The sequence below is a fragment of the Xyrauchen texanus genome, chromosome 33 (genome assembly GCF_025860055.1).
Source record: "Xyrauchen texanus isolate HMW12.3.18 chromosome 33, RBS_HiC_50CHRs, whole genome shotgun sequence".
Classification (NCBI taxonomy): Eukaryota; Metazoa; Chordata; class Actinopteri; order Cypriniformes; family Catostomidae; genus Xyrauchen; species Xyrauchen texanus.
The window spans coordinates 28,177,712-28,197,611 of NC_068308.1; the positions used below are offsets into that span (position 1 = coordinate 28,177,712).

The following is a 19,900-nucleotide window of genomic DNA, read 5'->3' on the forward strand; positions in this document are numbered from 1 at the left end:
TGAGTGAGTCATTGTCTTAGAATCAGAGTCAGACTCACATGAACTACAAGTGACACAACTCACTTGACACAAGTGAAATTATGACTTTCATGTCAAAGAACCACATACTCGTGCAAAACCTATTTGCCGAAGTGTGTAGGAGTTTGTTTGTGAGGACGAGAGTGTGTATGTGTGTGAGAGATAGCAAGAAAGTGTGTGGGAGAAAGAGAGCCGTGCCCCGTCACTTCTCCACCCTGCTCCCTCGGCTCCAGCATCTTAACGAGGCTTTTCCCCTCACTTTGCAGAACGAAGACGAAACCAAATAAATAAAAGAATAAAAGGAGCACGAGAAGAGGGAATATACACACTGAACTATAATTTGTTATATCTTTCAGCTCCAATTAAAAGAAATATCAAATCTTTTTGTTCAACTTCATAACAAGTCTTCAAGAGGACCCCCAAGACTCTTTCTATTTGCATCCCTCAACAGCCCACTGGTGCTCCTGAATCACATTAATTATATGACCTACATAGCACATCGTTAATATTCCAAGCTGGGAGAGAAACTGGGAGCCAATATGGTGGAAGTCTAAATTTGGAGATCTTCAGGACATCAGAGCTTCCCTCTCAGCCGCCTCTTTTCTGGAGTTCGCGCTTTGATCTCTTCCCTGTTGACATTGTTTGCAAATGTCTCTTTAATAGGACTGCAAACACCAGAATACAGCCACATTTTCTTTTTTCAAACAGCCACTGACACATCCCTCCTTGCCACCGCCTTCTTATTGTCTGTTATCACGCCGTGCGGATGACGACTCTCGTGTGCTGAAACAAAGGGGGACAGAGAAGAAAATCAAGAAAGAGAGAGAGGTGTCAGTGTGGCTCACCTATCGCAATACCACATCTACTGATCTAATCACTGCTGGGATCAGAGCGCTTAGTGACAGAGAAGTGTTACAGCTGTTCGGGATGTACAAAGTCTGAGTTACTCAGCTTCACTCGTAATGTGTTATGAATATGAATATTTCATAAAACGTTCAAGGGGGGAAACTGTGTGAGGTGCTCCTGTTGTTTGTGCATTAATGCACATTACCCGAGGTAAGCGAGCATGCTCACACCCATAGACGCGGAGGGTCTGATGTCTTAATCAGTGTCCAGCTCTAGTGTGGCTTCTTCAGAAGACCAAGGCCTGGCTCTTCTAAGCTGGGCCATGAATATGGAGCTGTTCTGTGGTGCAGAGCGTGGTTATGTTTTCTGTCTGATATGTCTGCCCCATTCCCATTTCAAAGGGAGGTCCATCCAGGGGTTTGACTTTTTGATCTGCCTGGCGACTGACTCGACCACCTGCATGCGGTATCAGGCCCCTGGTCTCCGTGGATAGCCAGCAAGGCTGAGAAGGAGCTTGGGGCTGGGCATTCATCCCAATGTTACCCCCTTCTCTCTATCTGTCTCTCTCTCTTTCCATCCAAATCAGTAGGAGGTCTTTACTCATACTCCACCTCTACTGCCAATAAAGGGTTATTTAACCCAAAAAAATAACAATTCTCTCATCACTTACTCACCCGTATGCCATCCCAGATGTGTGTGACTTCCTTTCTTCTGCTGAACACAAACAAAGATTTTTGAAGAATCTTTTAAGAGGATTTTCATTTTTGGGTGAACCATTCCTTTAAGACACCATCCTGGCCATTTTGAGGGTAAAGGCCCACGCACACTAATTTTCAGAACAGGAACATGTGCAACAGGAAACAATTCCTTCTCAATGAGTCTGAAATATTGCACTGTGACATCATATTTATCATATTTAGATTCTGAGACTAGCTAGATTTGTTATTGCTTGGGTACCGAACATCTCATTCAAGCATACAAACTTTTTTTAAAGTATCACAAAGTTCTGCATTTGACTCTGTGCAAATTGTTTTGGTGAAAACATTTATTCAAAAATATGTTAAGTACTTGCGGTCACAGTGGCCTTTGTGTTAATAGGCCAATTTCTGCGCCACCAGCATCATCAAATGGAATTGCAAAAATAACAATGCTTTCAAACAGGTTTCCCGAACACTCCCTTGTATGTCATTGGTTGGACAAACAGAATACAGCCCAACCCCAAACTCATGCCATTTGTTAATCCAATGTTGCTATTCAGGCTGGCCAGTATTCTCAAACAAACGAGATGTCTTGAAAACCCCACATAGCCACAGTGTTTACACTTTTGAGAGAATCGACCAATGAATGGATTACTTAGATGTTATCTTTGCATATCAAGAGAGGATAGGAGAGAATGTTGTGCCATAGAAAACATATTACACATTTAAGAACCTGCTATCAGTAAAGCAAAATCAAGTCATGCTAATAACCATCTGTTTGTGCTCTCTTACAGCTCAAACTGCTTCCAATTGTAAGTTTATTCTCTTTTTGCATGTCTAGCTTTCTCTAAGAACTTATTGTGCAAGGTCACATTGCTAGCGCTGCCTCAGCCCTCCTCACAGGCTGCTTTGAAGACTCGATTGAGTACAGTAACTTGTGTATTAAACAATCCGTCATCAAGGCAAACGTGTTAATTGGTCTGATTATTCTTTAATAATATTATGATTTCTTTAAGCAAGCATCACCATTAAAAGTTAATGAGATGAGAATGACCATGACAATATAATTAAAACCCTCACAAGTTTTTGAAGCTGGCGTGAATAATTTAGGCCAAGCAGGAGCATGAGAGGGCCCAGCTTAGTAGTCTGTTCAGGGAGAGAGTAACACGATCATGAGTAGAGAGCCACTTCACCCATTATTTTGATTGGGGGACGAATTAGCAGACTTTCAGAGTTGTCAAAATTAAAACCTTGTCTCCTTGTTAAAAAATCTTGTGGGAAATATACATGTATATCTTATTTTGCCATAACTGACAATAACGGGTAAATTGTACTGACTGAAAATCTGCAGACCTTAAAAATGTCTTACCAGCCAGGTAGTAGGGAAGTTGGCATGTTATTCTCCTAAAACTCTTCTATACCTATACTCTTATTCTATTCTATATCTAAACCATTTTAAACAGCATTTTGTTAATCCATTTATAATTATGTATGAAGCTTTTATGACCTCATATTAATATCTGTCCATCTATCCATCTATCTACTTTACATACACCTAAGATATACTCTTATACATTAATACATTTTATAACCTAAAATCTAGATGTTGATAATCAATTTCTATTGACATGTTATGTTTCAACTACTCAGCCATGACACTGTATTTTGCATTACCGGTAATTTAATAAAAAAATATATTTTTGTTATTTTGACAATCGGATCAAAGAGTATATTTTCCTTGCACATTTGCAACAAACAGTGCAAGTCATAGTGCAAAGCATGTGATGTCATCTCTACTAGATGGTTTGCATGTATCTTTGGTTTGATTTGCTCACATCACTTACATAAGTATGTGTCAGAATATCATTAGAATTTGACTAAAATCAGCAATGTTGCAGTTCCTATAACAGTTACAGATAAAGTTACCAGCCAACTGGTAAAGTCATTTTTACTTGCAATTGGCACTTAGCAAGTGTTAATTTTTATACCCTGGATACGTTTGAACTTTTGAAAGTCAGGGATGAAAACATAAGCATGGGGAGCTTTGCTCACAATGCGTGCAACATCCTTTAAGCAGAATCATCACAGAGTACACATATTTGAATATATCTTATTCTCAACCCACACAGTGCTCTCCAAACAGGGTAAACATCTGGTGTGGCACAGGGCTTTCTGTCTCTATCCTTCAACAATATTTAACGCAGAAGGCTAATGCTCTGTCCTCAGCCCACTGCTGAGAGTCTGCGACCCTCACCATGACAAACACAACCTGGAGTAAGTGTGTGTTTGAACTCAGAAAATGAGAACCCTGGTTACATATCACTGCAGCGAATCTGGTTTACCTTGCTTTCGTATAACCACACTGTACAGTTATACACAGAAAATACAAAAGCATGCACCCTTTGACCCTGGAAAACAACAATGCAATAGTACATTTAATATTTTCTGAAGAAAATATGAGTAGTGCCTGCCCTTGTAAAACTTGTCGCCACAATGTTAGGGGTGTTCTTGGTGACTGCCAGAGCTTTGATATGTGGTTCTGAGAGGCTGCCAGGTAACTACTTACTGGTCCAAGTCAAAAGAACCAACCCTGAAATCTCTATAATTTTCTAGTCAATAGATATGGCTCGGGTCACTTATTCAAGGTATTGTGAAGTCTGATCAATTAGAATAGTAATAGCAAAACTCTCCACAACAATCCACACAATTTGACGTATCATTCATTCAACTGTAGCAGAAACAGTGTGGAAAATAAATACATAGGGTTGAGGGATTGTTATAACCCTTAGCAAGCACCACTAATAATAAATTGTGATATTCATTAAATTTCCAAAGTCTATGCAAGCATGCGATTAAACAAATGCTTGGAAAATTGATAAAGTGAAATGGATACACAGACCCTATCAGGGAAAAACTATCAAAAAACTAACAAACAAAAAACACCTATTCACGATCTTTCTCACTTTACAGATTGCAAATGGCTTACAAGATGTCATGTAGATTTAATATGCGAAAAACAATTATTTGACTGCATTTGCTTATTTTTTAAGCAGAAAGGGAAAAAACAAATGGGAGAGAGAGAAGGCCTTTACTAGGCAGACAGGAAGAACAGGGGCGTGGTGGGTCTTCATGCAGAAAGCTAGCAGGATGAAGGGAGACGGCATGCGTGGAAAAAGCTCATAAATCCTTATTTCAGCCGTCCTCGCTGCAGCACTACATTTCTTAAATGCTAAGTCTGATTTAGTCTTCCCATTAGGTGACAGCTGAACTTTAACATTAATATGATAATATTGAAATAAGTGCGTGTTATTTACTTAGCGGCGGGGCGGGATGGAATAAGAGGGAGACAGAGGGAGGCGGGAGGGAACGGAGAATGATGAATGATTTCTAGACAGCTTCTGTGACACCGGGCGGCCGCGGCCCCTCTAATGAGACTTGACAAAATGGAGACATATGCAGAAATATTGGTTACAGTCTGTGTCCTCGGCATCCCGCTCTCTCTCTTTCTGTCTCTCTCCTCCTCTCTCGTGCTTGCTGCACGCGTCCTGATTGTCTACAGCCACTGAAGCATCTATTTCAATTGGCACTTCCTTTCTGGCCCTTGGGTTTTAAATTTTGCTGGTGTCATTTACATATTACTCTTAATCAAAAAAGAAAAAAAGAAACAAAACCTTGTCGTCAAGGTTCAGGAAAGGGCGCAAAGGCACTTTATAAAATGGAGATGTGACAGACCTAAACTGAATTGAGTGTGTGTGTGTGTGTGTGTGTGTGGGGCAGAGAGAGATATGAGGCTTGTAGAAAAAAACAAGAGTAAGTGGAATAGAAAGGGGGGGCTGTGTGCATTCTTCGGTTATCTCACATCTACCACACAGGGAAAAAAGCCAATATCTCATAAGCTTGCTGATATGAATGATGAGTTCTACTGTTTAAAGCCGATACTACATAGAGATATAGAATAGTGGAAGGCTAGAGCTGCTTTAGAGCACATGAGTGGAAATAAAGTTGAACTGCACAGTGACAAGGCCCACACAGAATCTACACCTGCTAAACTCCAAATAACGCTTTGCAGATTTCCATAAAAGTCAAAAGAATGCATTGATAAAATTCCACAAAGCCCTGCCCCTTTTGAATGTCTGTTTATTTGCTTTTGCTCATTATAATTGCATTTTGAAAAGAGGTCTGAATAAATGCTGTCTAAAGAAATAGTTAAACTAAAATATGTTTGTATTATTTGACCATGTACAGCTACCAAGAGTGTACTCTCAGCTCTGTTTTACACATTTTACCATAAGATAATTTGCATGACTTTGCCAACTGATTATGCTTACTAGATAAGGTTTAGAGATTGCACTCACAAAGAGCGCACAATTAAATATTTTAGAGACCATCACCACTCATGGAATGTCTCTTGTCCAATCAGTTTCGAGGACCGGAAGTAACTGTTATACATGTATATATTCCACAGTGAAAGACTCTTGTGCACCAGCTACCATGAAATATAGAGGAAAACCCCTGCTCAGACGGCTATTTCTCCACTGAGAAAATAGGATGCATTTCACCAAAATGACATTATCTTCAGAAAGCAAACTAACAGACTACAGCATAATCAACAGGTGATTGCACAGTCTCTCTCTATCACTCACACACACACACACACACACACACACACACACACACACACACACACACACACTTTCTCCAATAACATGTTAGAAACAGCCCTAGTAGTGGTTTTGAATTTATGTTTTTGAGAGGCTTGGACACATCAATTAGTTTGAACCAGCAACGGCAGATTCTGATCCGTCGCTTAAAAAAGTTCCAAATCACAATTTTCAGGCCTGAAACAGATTCTGTGGGGACATTCCTGACAATGGGGACAATGACTAACATTCCAATTTGTGTTATGGTCACCTTCATAAATATATTGAGAAAAAATTGTGTTCTTGGTCTAATTGGATTTTACAGAATCACCATTTAATAATACAGCAGACATTGGTTAATGCTGTGCAAAAGTAGCGCATAACTAAATGCGTGCATATATGTGTTCATGCAGAGGATGGTATGCGGCCGTTGTGAAACACATCCATGGAGAGGGTAGTAGAAAAGGTCCCTACCTTCCGCTTACCTTCTCAGCATGCCAGTCAGGATGCGAGAGCTCTTGCCCAGGTTAGCATCAGTCTCTCTCAGCTGTGAAGGAGAGATAGAGAGAGAGAGAGAGAGAGAGAAGGAATAGAGAATGTAAATGTTATGAGCACTAATAATAATAAAATCATGGGTATGTGAGAGACCAAATAAAATTTGTGCTATCAGGGAAAATATTTAGGTTTGATTATAGATTTTCCGTTGCATATATATAGGCCTAAGTCAGAGTATATGATTTGACGCAAATGGAAACGAGACAGTGATAGATGGGAGTACAGTTCGTTCGATATGTCACACTGTTGTGCATATGGGAATTGATGACTTAACTGTGAAATTACGCCTTTCCACAAATTTCCCATGCACAACACCTCAGAAAAACATGGGTTGTGAAAAGACAGTCTGAAATGTTGAATAAACTTTACTTCTGTACCTAGCAGCATCCTTTTCATTTACATCAAATTCAATTTGGCATCTTTTTGACGAAGTTCTATTGCTTAAAAATGTATTGTTTTTCATCCATGCGTATATTTTTTAGATTTGTTATAGTATATGGCTATGTAAGGGGATGCACAAGTAAAACCCATACATCTGGAGAAGTGTGTGTGTTTAGGAATGCTGACATTGCTATGGAAGTGAAGCCAGAGTTCTGGCAGCAGTCAAATCTGTGATTCTGGCTAGCCTTCTTGAGAAAGCATTTGACTCTCTCCTCACTGTCAGCAGGGACATGTGTGTGTGTGTGTGTGTGTGTGTGTTAGTGGGACGACTCAGGGACAGATGTTGTTTTAGGTGGGTTTGCCTGATATCTCTCTCAGCGATGGGACAGTCCTATGAGAGCTCCCTTGGCTTTCCCCAAATTCCCTCTCTCCATATTTTGCTCTCAGTGTAAGCGTGTCAGAGTTGTGCCAGTACGAAAACACATGGTGGTGCTCTCCGTGAATTAGGAACCAAAAATAAGAGCAACAACAAAAGAAAATACCAGTACACCAGATCTAGAGCAGAGTCAGATTACAACTTTCTAAATGGTCTTGGTAAGAAACAGAAAGTTTCTCTGTATTAATCGAGTTAAAAGAGTCTCAGTCACGAAGGCCTAAACCTAAATACAAATAGAAATATACCACACACAACAATCACATGATAACTAAAAACAGGAATATAACCCATGCAAAATTACATTTAAAAATTAGATTTTTTATTTTCTGACAAAAATCTGACTGATGGTTCCCCAGTTCAAAACTCAGCATCACTAGGGTGTTGTGGATGGCTATGTTGCTAGGGTGTTCTGGGTGGTTGCTTGGTGGTTTCTCAGTGGCCCAAATAAAAAGAGCCCATCCTCATGCCTCTATGATATTATGGTTCCTAGATTTGGCTAGGAACTACTTTGTTCAATACTTTTTTCCTCCATTAAATGAAAATCATAGGCCTGATTTATTATAATAGTATTAGCACACCTCTCCTCAACTAGACACATGATTTGAGGTTTCATTCATGTATAGTAATAGTGATACTAGTAACCGTAATACTTACCTTAGCAAACACCACTAGGAGGCCTCTATAAGTCTGTGTGTTTGTGAGAAAGAGTGATTGTTAAGAGACACTCCAAAACTCTTTTATCTGCCATTTCCTTCACACGACAAGCAGTTTATATCCCTTTCCATCTAATGTCTTATCTTTTCTTCTCCATTTTTCCTGCCCGGCAAAGTGTCTTTAAAGTGTAAGGGCCAGTCGGGGCTCCAGAGAAGGAGAGCTATTCTCCATAGACAGCAGACCTTTGAAAGAAAATGTTTTATTTCCTTTGAAATGAGCTGCCTGCCCAACTGCCATGTTGTGATCTTTAAGCATCCTTCATAAGGAGCCATCAGAGAGGCCCCTGACTGAGCTCTCCATACCTGTCTTCTAGAAAGTTTGTGTGTGTCCATGTGTGTGTGTGTGGGGGGGGTGCATTGTAAGAAAGAGAGGGAGCGATAGGTATGGAAAAACAATGACAGGGGACACAGAGACGAACAGAACAGGAACAAACGAGTCATGTACTGTAAAGATGAAAACAAAGCAGCCGAGGAAAGCAAACAAAATATAGGTGGAAGTATGGGGGGGTTAGGGTAAAAAAAAAAAGGAATGATGATGGACGGAGAGACAGTTGATACTTGCAAATAGTAAGACTCAAAAAAGCTCTCCTCTAAGATTACACAAACAGTCCATTATATCATTGCCTTTTAAGCTCAGCTCAACATGGCATACCTACGTCTATATAGCCTTTTGGCTGGAAGCCTGGTTATACATGTGACTGGGTAAAAATATAATTTTTTCCGATATAGCAATCTTCATATGAATGATTCGATAATGATTCTAAAAATCTCAACATCTGTCTTTTAATCTATGCTTTTTTTAGTGAATGTGTGAAGATTTTCGTAAGACACTGATCTTAACATTTATTAAATCAAACATACAGAGCATCTCCAGTACAGCTCACAACATTAGTTCACAGACAATGTCAATGAAATCTTAGCAAAATTGGCAATATAACTTAAATAGTCACAGATGAATCAATATGATATAAAAATGACTAAGAATCAGAAAGGAAACAAATTGAGATGTTGGCTACAACAGAATCAAATAGAGTCTGTATTTAAGTATGTACTGCATATACAATGGCCCCACAAAGTATTTAACAACTCAAGCCACACTTAAAATGTCATTGCATCAGATTAATGTAATCGCATCAAATGACAATAAGTGACAATTATTTCAAAGTAAAGTCATTTTTATTTGTATAGCACTTTTCACAACACACATTTCAAAGCAGCTTCACAGAAAATTATGCTTTAACAGAAAAACCTGTAATATAATAATGTCTTCAAGTCAAAATATTGTGGAATAATAATAAAAAAAACTATTAAAATTGCACCTTTAAATAAATGATTAAAGCAAAAATGGCTAAGAAAAGTGTTCTGAAAAAAATCTGATGCCACTTGGTTTGATAATTAGTTTTTATAATGCAATTACATTTATCATGCAAATACTTTGAGGCCATTGCATATATATATGTTACAGGACAAGCATTCAGTATGTATATTTTTCATGCATCTAGTGTAACTCAGTCTATACTAGAGTCTACAAACCTCTCTGTGATATTCCTCCTGCACAGTCACATATGTAGATGCGGAAAGACTTACAGAGTTATGGCATCCGGACGATTCAAGAACAAACCCTTGTTCAGTCCGGAGGTGTTTGTGTTTTCCAGCTATGCATGGGCATATACAGTCTTACATCATGCGTGACTTCACTGCATGTGACGGGATAACTACAAAGGCTACTTATTGGTACTGTGTTCTGTGTCAAACGTTCTTTTATGTGATCTGTACATTCAATCAATCATTCCAGCAGTACAGCTATGCTAATCTGCAGAAGGATACAGGGAGTATGAGATCACTGTATCTGCACTGTATTTAGGTACTGCACACTTGTTTGTGCTCCTGTTCTCTTGTCAAGTGTGTGATTTAGGGCATTTTGTATCATACTAATGAGCTAAGATTTAACCGGGACAAGTATCTGTAAATCTGAGTAATTGCTTAGTGGAAAAGTGTGCATGTGTTTTTTTTGTTTTGTTTTGTGTAGCATGAAATCTGGGTCTGTTTATCGGTGTAAACTCACTCGATCACGGGACATCTGGATTTTCTCACGGTCGCTGTGCAGGTTGGCGAGGATCTCCTGTCCTACTTGCTCTGTAGAGGAAATAAGAGGAAGAACAGGGTAAATCGAATACTGTAAAACAGCAAAACCCTGTTCAGGCTAAAAGTCTTGTTACAACCCTCATCTCTGATGTCTAGGGACCCCCAACCAAAACCATTGCTCAACAACATGCTATATGAAATGTTTTGCATATCTAAGCATGCCCCATCAGGCTGTGCCCGATAAGCACATGCAATATGCAGCTGCTTGCTTACAAACACATCTGTCACGGATGTAGACCCACTTGCACCCACACTTAGAAAAACATCCTTAACATGGCATCTGACAAGCTCATACATGGTCACCATCATCTGCACATCCCAAGGGTCCAAAATTGCTGCAAAATTGGAAAAATATACCTCTCCACTATAAGTAGAAACCACATTAGCAGTTTGGAGAGGAGGAGGTGGGTTAAAAAAATAAAAAAGGACGTGAAAAATCTTTGCATGGATCAAAGCGATGCTTTCAAATGTACCAAACAATCATGAGTAAACAACGCACTCATGACTGGATTACACTACACAGGTGCAGTTCTCAAAGAGTCAGTGTGCAGCGTGATACTCGAGGAACAGAGAGAAATGGGCTACATCTGCACGCTGTCTCACAATAACAGAGCAGAATGAAAGACTCTAGCTCAGTCACAAAACCAAGTGAGCCATCTATGTAGGCAGCATTTTAATGCATCATTGGTGCTTGATAGGCCAAATTATATGTCCTTTGCGGAAAAGGTACAGTAATCCAAGAATGTACTGCAAAGACCAATGGGAAAAAAGATTCATTCAAGGTGGCATTATAAATCTTGATTATTAATACATTTATAATTCATTAGATAAGCAAAAAACAGTTACCGTAATGTACTTACAATGGGAGTAAATTGGGCCATACTGTAAATGTTAAAGTACATAAGTATTGCCACAAGATGTAAACATATTACATGTTAAAATCGCTTATAAATATTATTGCTTGCTTATAATAAAATTACCTTTTCAGTGTAGAGTTAAATCCAATATTGCAACATGTAAGTACTTTGCTGTAACCACAAAACATATTTTCTATCAACATCATGTTACACATACTGTCAACTGAGCTTTACTTGTATTGAACCCCGAATATTCCTTTAAATCAATTAAAATGATACTTTCCTTGCCTCCTAATCTACAAAGAAAAATAAGTCACTAAAAGAGCTGAAATCTCATTTTGGCTTAAACACGTTAACAACTGCAATACAGATGCATTCTATTTTGTTTGTATACACTTGCTGAACACTTTCTTAAGAACACATGTACACCTACATGTGGCAGCAGTGAATTGAATAAAATTATGCAGATAAGGGGTCAGGAGCTTCAGTTAATGGTCATATCAACCATCAGAATGGGAAAAATATATGATCTCAGTTATTTCAACCGTGGCATGATTGTTGGTGCCAGACGAGTTGGTTTGAGTATTTCTGTAACTGCTGATCTCCTGGGATTTTCATGCAAAACAGTCTCTAGGGTTTACTCAGAATGGTGCCAAAAACAAAAAACATCCATTGAGTGGCAATTCTGTAGATGGTAAATCCTTGTTGATGAGAGAGGTCAACGGAGAATGGACAGACTGGTTCGAGTTGACAGAAAGGCTACGGTAACTCAGATAATCGCTCTGTACAACTGTAGAGAGCAGAATAGTATCTCAGAATGCACAACACATCGAATCTTGAGGCGGATGGACTACAACAGCAGAAGACAATGTTGGGCACTTTATTAGGACCAAAGTGCTCCAAATAAAGTGCTCAGGGAGTGTATAAACACCAGCACAGGCTTAAATTGAATACATGACACTATATTTGCTTGTGCTATGCATTTTTATGTTTAGTAGGCAATTGCACTGATTTCAGAAAGGTGTCCTGTTTTCTGCCTGGCAGGCCGACCTTTAGCTTAGCAACATGATAACACCAAACTCTAATGGAATCAAGTTTGAGTTGTGTTTCCCCATGTAGTGCTATTTGTATGTGACAGAGTTGCTCATATGCATACCTTACAGGGTAGCAGCCACCTTACTAGGTTTTGAACAAACCAACTGAGACAAGAGACAAGACGCACGGGCCAGTGGCTAAAAACATGCGTCTCTTGCCTTCATTAATTTCCAATCAGAGTGGAGACAGATTGAAGGATACTGAGATTAGATGGAGCAGTCACACTGCTATGTGACAGATAGGCCAGATTAAAGACTGAATAGAGATATTAATAACTATCATAACCGCAGCCTGAGAGACCCAGCCGTTGCCCGTGAGTGGAAATCTTGTGTAAAGAAAATTAAGCACCACTATCCGTCTCTGTCCGGGGCGAAACGGGCCTTTAAACAAATGAATGTGACACGTTCACAATGGCAACAATGCAGCGCACTTCGGAATATATACACGCACAGATAAAGAGAGGACACACTCACTCATATATCACTTCAGATGATAAATGAGACCACTGGCATGAAGGGGTCCGAGTGCAAATGAAACAATCCTGTCAGCACTCGCTGTTCTACGCCAAACCAGCAACGAGATATAAATATACACGCTTTCGAGAAGTATGAAAAAAGAAAAGAAACCTATACCGCTGAGCAAAGGGGTTGCTGTTCTAACACATTTTTGAGAAGTAAAATTGAAATCTCCAAATGTCATATTTTTCGGAATCCTTTGAGATGGATTGTAATCGCTTTCTTGGTACCAAGATATTCAGAGTCAAGTTCTCCTATTTGAGGGTCACACACTTAGCTGTCTCTGTCAACTACAATTGTTGCCGTTCACGCATGTTAAGACTCGAGCTAATGAAAGCTTAGTGAATGCAAATTAATTCAAAAGAAATTTAGGTACATAAAAGAATTTCCACAAAATGAAGTAAGAGGGGGGCTGGCTGACTGACTGCATAAAACCGCACTTCCCATGCCAGTGAAAACACAGAATAAAAGCTGTTAAACCAAACTCTGTGTAATGTAGTGTTCTTGTAGCCAACACACAGTAAAATACATTATGTATTAGAGTTTCCATTTCCCCTGTGCATGAGCCCAAAGATAAATATTTCTCTCAGTTGTGGGACCACAAATTGATGTTGCAATTAAGCACAAGCTCCCAAAACACATTATTGGATGATCAGTTGTGTGTACACCTAATCTGAGAAGAACTTTACCAATCCACAATTCCACAGCTCTCTTAGTCTCTTTTGTAACTTTAATATATCTTTTTGCCACTGTCAATATTTGCACTAATAATCTGATCTACAGTATCTGTCTATTTCCGAATATTTGAGAGCAATGAGACTTGGACAGGAGTGTAGCAGAGGTTTATGCGGCAGCCAGATGCTCAGTTTGGCTGGAGAAAAACAAACACACTCTTAGAAAGGGAAAAAGACATGTTTTTTCTTTGCTCCTCTTCAACAACGGAACAGTACTCATTAGAAGAGCAAAAAACAAATCACTAACTTCATGTTGTAGACATGTTAATGACAGAATTACATACAGTAAATGTTGCATACATATAAACACCAGCATAGGCATAACAAATCAACACAATCAACCTGAAATATTGACACCAAAACACATAACTTTTACATGTGTGGTCAAAATATGCAAATATGTGTGTGTGTGTGTGTGTGTGTGTGTGTGTGTGTGTATATATATATATATTTGAAGCGTAGTATGAATTATGGCAAAATCTTTTGCATGTTTCACTTAAGATACTCGTCAACTTAATGAGGTGCTAATTAATTATCACACAAATTAATGAGGATGCTGACATTCTGTAAATTGAGGGTATAGCCGTGAAAAAACAGGCATTCGAGAGAAAAAAACTAAATAAATAAATAACTACATGAAGCCCTGCTTACGATCACGGCTTCATGCTCATAATGATATAAAATATTCTTCTCCCGTTTAAGGCCCTATTAACAATTTAAATGACCCTGATGCCAAGGTTTTCCACAAGCCTGCTCTAGTTAAAGATCCAGATCCCCAAGGTCCATTTAACAAGGATATTACTAAAATCTATAACAGCACAATCATTACCGATGGGCTGTTTTTAATGCAGCCTCTTTAACTGCTTGCTGACCACCACTTACAGATAAGAAATCCGTTGAGACTGCGAGGTGGGGTTTGTCCAACCTGGGGGGTATCTGTGAGTGGGAGTGGCCCCCCTCTAGAACCGCCACTGTTGTTACAGCCTTCATCTGTGACAGTTCCACTGTATGACTTATTAAATGTGAGCTCAACAACCATAATGGCAATAGGTAAGATCATACAGATTGAAAAGTCATGAGTCGTAATGTAAATAAAATTAAAGTCTCAACTTGGAAAATACAACAAGCACAGTCATTTCACTCACAAACTAGTGTTTTTAGCCATCTCAAGTCACTCAAAACGAAAAATGTTCCGTTTTAGTTTATATTTGGACTTAACCATAATGCTGTTCAGTGAGGAACTATGTGTTTTTTCCCAGATTCTACTTATGTATAATGAAGTAATACATGAAAACGATTGCCCTTAAGTGACATCAATTTTCTTTTACTGCCTCATGAAACAAACAGAATATAGGAAATGGCATGTTGTTACTTATAGCAGATGACTAAAACCAGCCCCAAAACAACGTAACAAAGTGCAGAGATGTTGAAATAATCTTCACAGAGCAACATGAGCTTCTCAGCTGCAAGAAAATAAACTAACAAATTATCAGCGAAAATATAGGTGGTAATTCCAATATCTTTTTATTAAGATTATAATATTTCGATTTTTCTGGTTATCGGCCAATAATATACCGGCTGCCAATATATTGTCCATCCCACTTGTAAGCTGATTGGTTTGTGCATTTGGCACAGTATCAATTGAGATTGATTGAGAAATTTCAGATTCAGATTGAGTGATTGAGTTTAACTACATATTGTTTGGACTTATCTGTAATTCTGGTTGCTGGTATTTATTCTAATGTTAAAATTCCTCTCATCTTGCTCTCTTTTTTTGTCTTTTCTCTTCTACTACCTTTTCTGCTTCACATCCTGATCATCTCAAACTCCTGAAACATTGTGTTAGTGCAGTCAAAGTTTCTTTCATCCCCCTGTCTGTCTGTCTTTTCTTTCTGTGTGACTGTCCGTGCCTGTCTGCCTTTGAGCTTGGCCTGCAGGAACATCAAATCACTCAGGACATCTCGGAGGTCCGAATGTCACTCGTTGTCATCCGCTCTTCTCGCCAGCCATAGGCAGCAAGATGGAGGCAAAACACACCGGGGAAGGAATGGTTTCAACCTCTCTGTCCCTCATCCTTCTCTCCGTCCATCCACCTCTTCTTAGCAGATACGTATAATTGGGCACATCATCAATTTTACAGCAGCTGTTTGAGTGTGAGTTGTCTGAAGCCCTCTTTCTGTCCCCAGAGCTGAAAGGGTACATGCCCTGACACAGGCTCACTCCTAGGCTCCAGACTGCTATTTATTACAGAGTTGCAGCTACTTTTTGAAGGTTACCTCACACACTTCTATCTGGACACAATCCACAGACACAGCCAAATGAGAGCAAAAGTGCCCAGGGGAAGAGTAAAGGCAGGTCCAACACAGAATGTCCCACACAAAGACGCACACACAAAGACACACACACAAAGACCAATGCAGAAGGATAGTTCCTTTTCTCTTTATTTTAGACAGTTATTCCCATCTGGGAGCCAAGTGCTGATGGCACTTTTATTATTCTTGTTATTTTACACTATTCAGCTGCTGATCCCGTTAAATCTGAGTGTCATTTCTTTTGTAGAATGAATGAACAAACATCTTTTTACGAATGAAGCTGAAATCAGCAAGAAACCAAAGCAAATCTGGGCCTGGTCTAGGTCGAAACCGTAATAAGGTCATGGGTGACGGTTTAAAGGAAAAATTCCCCCAAAAATTTTTATTCTGTCATTATCAATAATGTCCTTCCAAACCCGTCTGCAGTTATTTTTGCTATGGAATACAGAAAAATAAATGTCAAAAAAATTTTACGTATATCTTTTTCCATACAATGGCAGTCTTTTTCATACTAAAGGCTGTCAAGCTCCAAAAAGGACAAAAAACCATTATAAAAGTATTTAAAAGTCCATATTAGAGATCGACCGACAGTGAATTTTGCCAATACCGATAACTACAGTGGTGAAAAAGATTAAGAATGATTAGCATTTACCAAATTAAGATTTTTATAGCCTTTATATTCACGAGATGAGGGATTTTGTATGCATATTTCAAATGATGAGGTTTTTTTATTATTATTGCCAAGATATGAACTTGTAGATGGTGATGTATGTGTTGACGGGGCATATAATCGCACTTTTCTTAGCATGCCCTCAATTAAATTTATAATACGTGATTATCTAATCAAAAATGCTAAATGTGCATTGAATTGAGGAGACAAATATGGATGAATATGGTCAATGATGAAATATTAAGATACAGCAAATCCCCACGAGGTGCCCGTGACTGTTGACTGTAAATAGTTATACTGTAGAACCAAGCCATATATAATGACAGAATTTAAATTTTGGGCTGAACAGAATTTACATTTTTCCTTTAACAGCCCAGACAGACACAGCAGATAGTGAATGATATGGAAATGGAGAGAATGTAATGTCTTAAGGTATGGACCTCGGCCTGTCTGTGCGAGAGCGAGCGTTGGGTAATCAGGCCCCATTTCACTAGCCTTTTTTCATTCCGCTGGGCTCTGTTTTATTCATTGGCTCAGCCCTGACCCTGCCACGATTCTGCTCCGACAAATCACTTCTGATTAAGACAAATCTTTATTAGTTGTCCACTCAACTTTCCCTATTAATCATTCTCTTCTCTCTATCTCTTTTCCTAGCACACACACACACACACACACACACACACAGATCTCACACTCTTCTAAAGACCTGATTACTGTCGATTGTTGTGTGTGGAGATGTGAAGGCTTCTTCTGGTTGATAAGACACAGGTTTAATGGATATGAATGACCATGCCGGAGGGAGAGCGAACGCTAATAGAACTATTTGTTTAAGCTAGGGGGAAGATGGAGAAAATGAACATGGATTTCCCTCCCACTTCCATTCCTCTGTGATTGAGCGTTGAAAGAGAAGTCTCTTTTAGTTGCACCGGGTGGACCAAAGGATGAGACATGCTGGAGAATTGGTTTTACAGCATGGTGCCAAAGTGGTCATCGGACACATACCAGTGTGAGCACATACAACTGTCCCCAATGATACGACACCAATTTTAGTAAAGTTACAATAATTAAAAACACAAATTTAGAATAAACAATTCTTCAGTCAAGAAATATATATCATTAGTTAAACTGTTCATAGAAAAATGGCACATTAATATAGGCACATAGCAATGGCATTGAATGCGGCTCATCCAGTCACCTTTTAGAATTCGAACTGAAACTGTACTTTTAAATAAAAATGTTTTACGATTGCTGAAACATAGTTTGAAGAAGTTTAATTTTCAAGATTTCAAATTGAAGAATCACCCATAAAAAGATTTCATCCAATTGAAAGAAAAAGGTTTCAGTTAAATGCTGTTGCTTAAATTAGCGGAGTCTTACCTATCATAGCCCAACCAGCACTTACAGTAGACCTAAACACTGCTGACACCGGGTGGGAGGGGAAGGTGTAGGGTGGTTAGTTTTCCCTCAGCAAATTGCTTCAATTTAATCAACTGGCATTACTGAAGCATCCAAATGAAAACTAATAGAGTCTGGGGCAGCTCTTGATTGCCTCACATACAAAAAGTGCCAGCTGCCCACCGCTTTCAGGTTCCTCAATTAAACAAGCAGAGTTTCCATGGGCCACTGGAGAGCCATACATCTACCGCATCTGAACTGCTCAATCTGCACCCATCAAATGGACCTCTTTCACTCATTCATTTCATTCTTTTAGAGCAGGAAATGATTTCTTCGTGCAGATTAGGCCCTGGCTAAGCAGAAATGTGCTGCAAACATGACAGAGTGAAATTAATAAAAAGTGGTACACTGTCAGTTGACTTTATTAATATTGATGCATGTGCCGCCACTTTGGTTTTCTGCATTTTTCCATCCCTTTTAGAGTAGAAATAGCCACACCTTTTGCTCCCCTGTCCAAAAGATTATTTGTTGTCTATAGTCGTTGCCGCTCAAAGAAAGTAAGTGCATTTATCTTCATATGTCATAATAAAAATGACTGCATGTGATGGGATCGCATCTGAATACTTCAGTAGTACAATCCGCATTCTTTGGCTGACCATGTCACCGATTCAGATGAAAAGGGGGCCTTATGAAACACAAATACAAAATATGTATACAAAATACATGCCTCCGTGCCATAATTTATAGACACAAACACATCTAAGATGAAGAATGGAAGATTTTCTTTGAAAATTGAAAGGGAGTGAGAGAGACAAAGAAAAAGGAAGAAACAAAGAGGAGGAGTGTAAAGGAACAAAACACAGATCAAGAAAGTGGAAGAGAGAGAAAATGGGTTGAATGGTTACATTTTCCACAATAGCTTTCTTTTTAGGTATGTCCTTTATCAAGACTATTTAGCGGCACTTTATATATAAATGTATATATAAATGTATAATAATGAAGTGATGCATTCAGGAAAAACTTAACTGTTTACATCTTCAAAAGAGTGTTTCATATTATGAATGTATTTTGTAATTATGTGTGCTAGTAATTTTTTAAATAAGAAAATAATCCCCATATTATCCTATATAACAATGGATTATGAATACAGAATACTCTCTGCTGAAAGTCACACACAAATACACAAACAGATCTGAGCAAAAGAATGCAAAATATTCTCTGAAATTGGGAGAGGAGAAGAGAAAGAAGAAGCAAAGAGAGTGTATCAGAGCAAAAGAGAGAAAGATGAAATAGATAAAACAGAGAAATGCAACTTGGCATGACTGTTGAAGAGGGAGGCCTACTCTTATAATCACCACACTTTCTTCTAATCACATGCTGCACATCATTTACTGAACACCAGTGAACTTTACACTCTGCCAGACTTACAAGCTCCAATGTGTCGGACTGAAAGAAAAACCTGACGTTCTGTTGCATTCTTTTAACAGTTTAAAAACATTAACGATCCAATTACTGTTGATTAAAGCCTGTAACGCCTCTAATCAGAAAGTTGACAGCCAGATCAAACAGCCAAACACAAATTTTTCCTTTTAATTATCTGTAAAACACAACACCTCAGGGTGTTCATCCCTGCCTATCTCTGACAAAAACCTCAGTGGAAACAATGCCAAGATCTAACACTTCCTAACAGTTCATTATCCAATAAGAAAAAAAAAAAACAGTCAACAACAAAAACCCAACAAGCATTCAGATCTTAAAACCAATCTTCACAATTAGCAGAGCACTTGGGGAGCCCTGCAGTCCTCTGTATCACAAGACTCCAAATTGAAACACCTTTATTATATTTGTCAAAACAGTGGGCTGTCACCCTCATTTGCATGTTTTGACAGC

General features: G+C 38.8%; 1 protein-coding gene across 2 annotated transcripts in view; it reads right to left on the reverse strand.

The window, feature by feature from the left end:
- The window catches only part of LOC127626875 (vesicle transport through interaction with t-SNAREs homolog 1A-like), a 159,548-nt gene that overhangs the window by 50,567 nt on the left and 89,081 nt on the right, over positions 1 to 19,900 (reverse strand). The window contains exons 6-7 of one of the 2 annotated variants that reach the window (XM_052102973.1): positions 10,353 to 10,423; positions 6,688 to 6,749 (exon numbers count right to left, since the gene is read on the reverse strand). In XM_052102973.1, the coding sequence (XP_051958933.1) occupies positions 6,688 to 6,749; positions 10,353 to 10,423 (133 nt within the window). Of the gene's footprint in view, positions 1 to 6,676; positions 6,750 to 10,352; positions 10,424 to 19,900 lie in introns of both variants that reach the window. The other variant, XM_052102974.1, reaches the window with a different exon arrangement.